Source organism: Nestor notabilis, unplaced genomic scaffold (assembly GCF_000696875.1).
Source record: "Nestor notabilis isolate BGI_N333 unplaced genomic scaffold, ASM69687v1 scaffold18822, whole genome shotgun sequence".
Classification (NCBI taxonomy): domain Eukaryota; kingdom Metazoa; phylum Chordata; class Aves; order Psittaciformes; family Psittacidae; genus Nestor; species Nestor notabilis.
The window spans coordinates 5,127-7,066 of record NW_009919899.1 but is presented as its reverse complement, the minus strand read 5'-3'; the positions used below and the strand labels follow the sequence as shown (position 1 = coordinate 7,066).

Genomic DNA, 1,940 nt, shown 5'->3' with positions numbered 1-1,940 from the left:
CAGGCAGCCTGCCCCAAGCATGGATGGCACCCCAGGGAGAAGCCCCAACAGTGGCCCTGCGGCACATGTGGTGCCCAGATGGGACATGGCTCCATCCTGCACCCTGCACTGGGGTAGGAGTCCAGCAGCCTGGATGTGGGTGCTGGGACCCTGGGCCGGGCAGCACCGACCGGGTGCAGGCTCATGTCACCAGAGCAGGGGGGTCAGAGCACGCAGCATCCCCCCTCTCCATGGATTTCCTGAGATAATCCAGTGTTGATATGGCCCAGGGTGGGGATGGGCATGGCAGACACACAGCTGCAGGGCTGCCTGGAGCCCTGCCTGCCTGCACCAGGTCCCTGTGCCTAGAAGCAGGAGTTGAGTTCCCCCATGCCAGCTTGGGATGCTCAGGGAGGGGTGGGCAGTGGGGGCGAGACCCCCCCAGTTCTGGCAGGCTGCACGGTACAGGCACACCTGGCAGCCACCCCAAGGCTGATGTTTGTCCTCACAGCACCATGCTCGCCAACGCGGCCACCATGCGGATCCTCATCAAGGGGGGGAAGGTGGTGAACGATGACTGCACACTGGAGGCAGACGTCTACATCGAGAATGGCATCATCCAGCAAGTAGGCCGTGAGCTCATGATCCCTGGTGGGGCCAAGGTCATCGATGCCACTGGCAAGCTCGTCATCCCTGGCGGCATCGACACCAGCACCCACTTCCACCAGACCTTCATGAACGCCACCTGTGTGGATGACTTCTACCACGGCACCAAGGTACCATCTGGCTGCAGCCTCCCCCTGCAGCCTCCCTGTGTGTGCTGCCTGCACCCTGATTCCCTGCTCACGGAGGGCTCCGTGGCTCCTGGGGTGCCACAGGGTGTTGGTGTGGAGCATCCAGGTTGCCCAGAGGGGCAGTGGATGCACCATCCCTGGAGACATTCAAGGCCAGGCTGGATGGGGCTCTGAGCAACCTGATCTAGTTGAAGATGTCCCTGCTCGTTTTAAGGGAGTTGGACTAGATGACGTTTGAAGGTCCCTTACAACCCAAACTATTCCATGATACTATGATTCTTCCATAGGCAGGAGGGATGATGGGCAGGCAAGAGTGTTCAGCAGCCAGGCTCCACCAGTGGGAACTGCATGGTTTAGGCAGGCTCTGCCCTGGCACTATGGGCAGCATCAGCTCCCTGGCAGCCTGGCTCAGTGTCCCCGTGTCCCCATTCATCAGGTCCCCTTGCTGTGAGCATCCTCTTCCCTTGCTGGGGCAGCCGGTGCCCACATGGAGCCCTTCTGCTCTCCACACACCACCAGCTGTGTACCCCTGAGCCAATGCTGCTGGCACAGGGCAGAGTGGAAGATGCACTGATAGCAGCAAGGCTGCCATGGGGCTGCTCTGCAGTGCCAGCCCAGCCTGGGACCCTGTGGTGCTATGCTCTGGGTGACGTTGCTGGGGGGTGTCAAGGGGCCTGAGCAGTGCCAGGGCCGGCTGTCTCCAGCACCCTGCACAGAGCTGCTATTGTGCTGTGCCAGCGCTATCTGTGCCTAGCCCTGCCGTGAAGGGGTTGGGGGGATAGTCGCATGCTGCAGCACAGAGAGGCACATGGAAATGTGTCAGAGGGAGGGCAGGGGGCCGGTGCAGTGACCACAGGCACCCACTTCTATGCTGCTTCCCATCTCCATCCCAGCAGGCTGCCTTATAGCACCGCACCACCACCACTGGCTGCGCCAGCCCGTGAGGGCAATTGGTAAAGGAGCTTTGGGGATTAGCTGGGCTGGGTGAGCCAAGGACACCAGCGGGTGTGACCGTGCCTGTCCTGCTGCCCATGTCTGCCATGCCAGGGGGCTCTCCCTGCAGCCCAAATCCAGTGATTGGTGCTGCGGGAGGCAGTTGGTGCCCTGGTGGGCGGTAGGATTTTGGGTCTCCAGATGTGTCAGGCACCCAGATGTGCTGGTGCAACT

General features: G+C 61.6%; 1 protein-coding gene across 1 annotated transcript in view; it reads left to right on the top strand.

Annotated features, from left to right (window-relative positions):
- Positions 1-494: 494 nt before the first annotated feature.
- DPYSL5 (dihydropyrimidinase-like 5) overlaps positions 495-1,940 on the top strand; it is a gene marked incomplete at its 3' end in the record, with an annotated part of 6,565 nt that continues 5,119 nt past the window's right edge. Inside the window, exon 1 of the mRNA XM_010010450.1 lies at positions 495-755. Coding sequence (XP_010008752.1) covers positions 495-755 — 261 coding nt within the window. The remainder of the gene's footprint in view (positions 756-1,940) is intronic.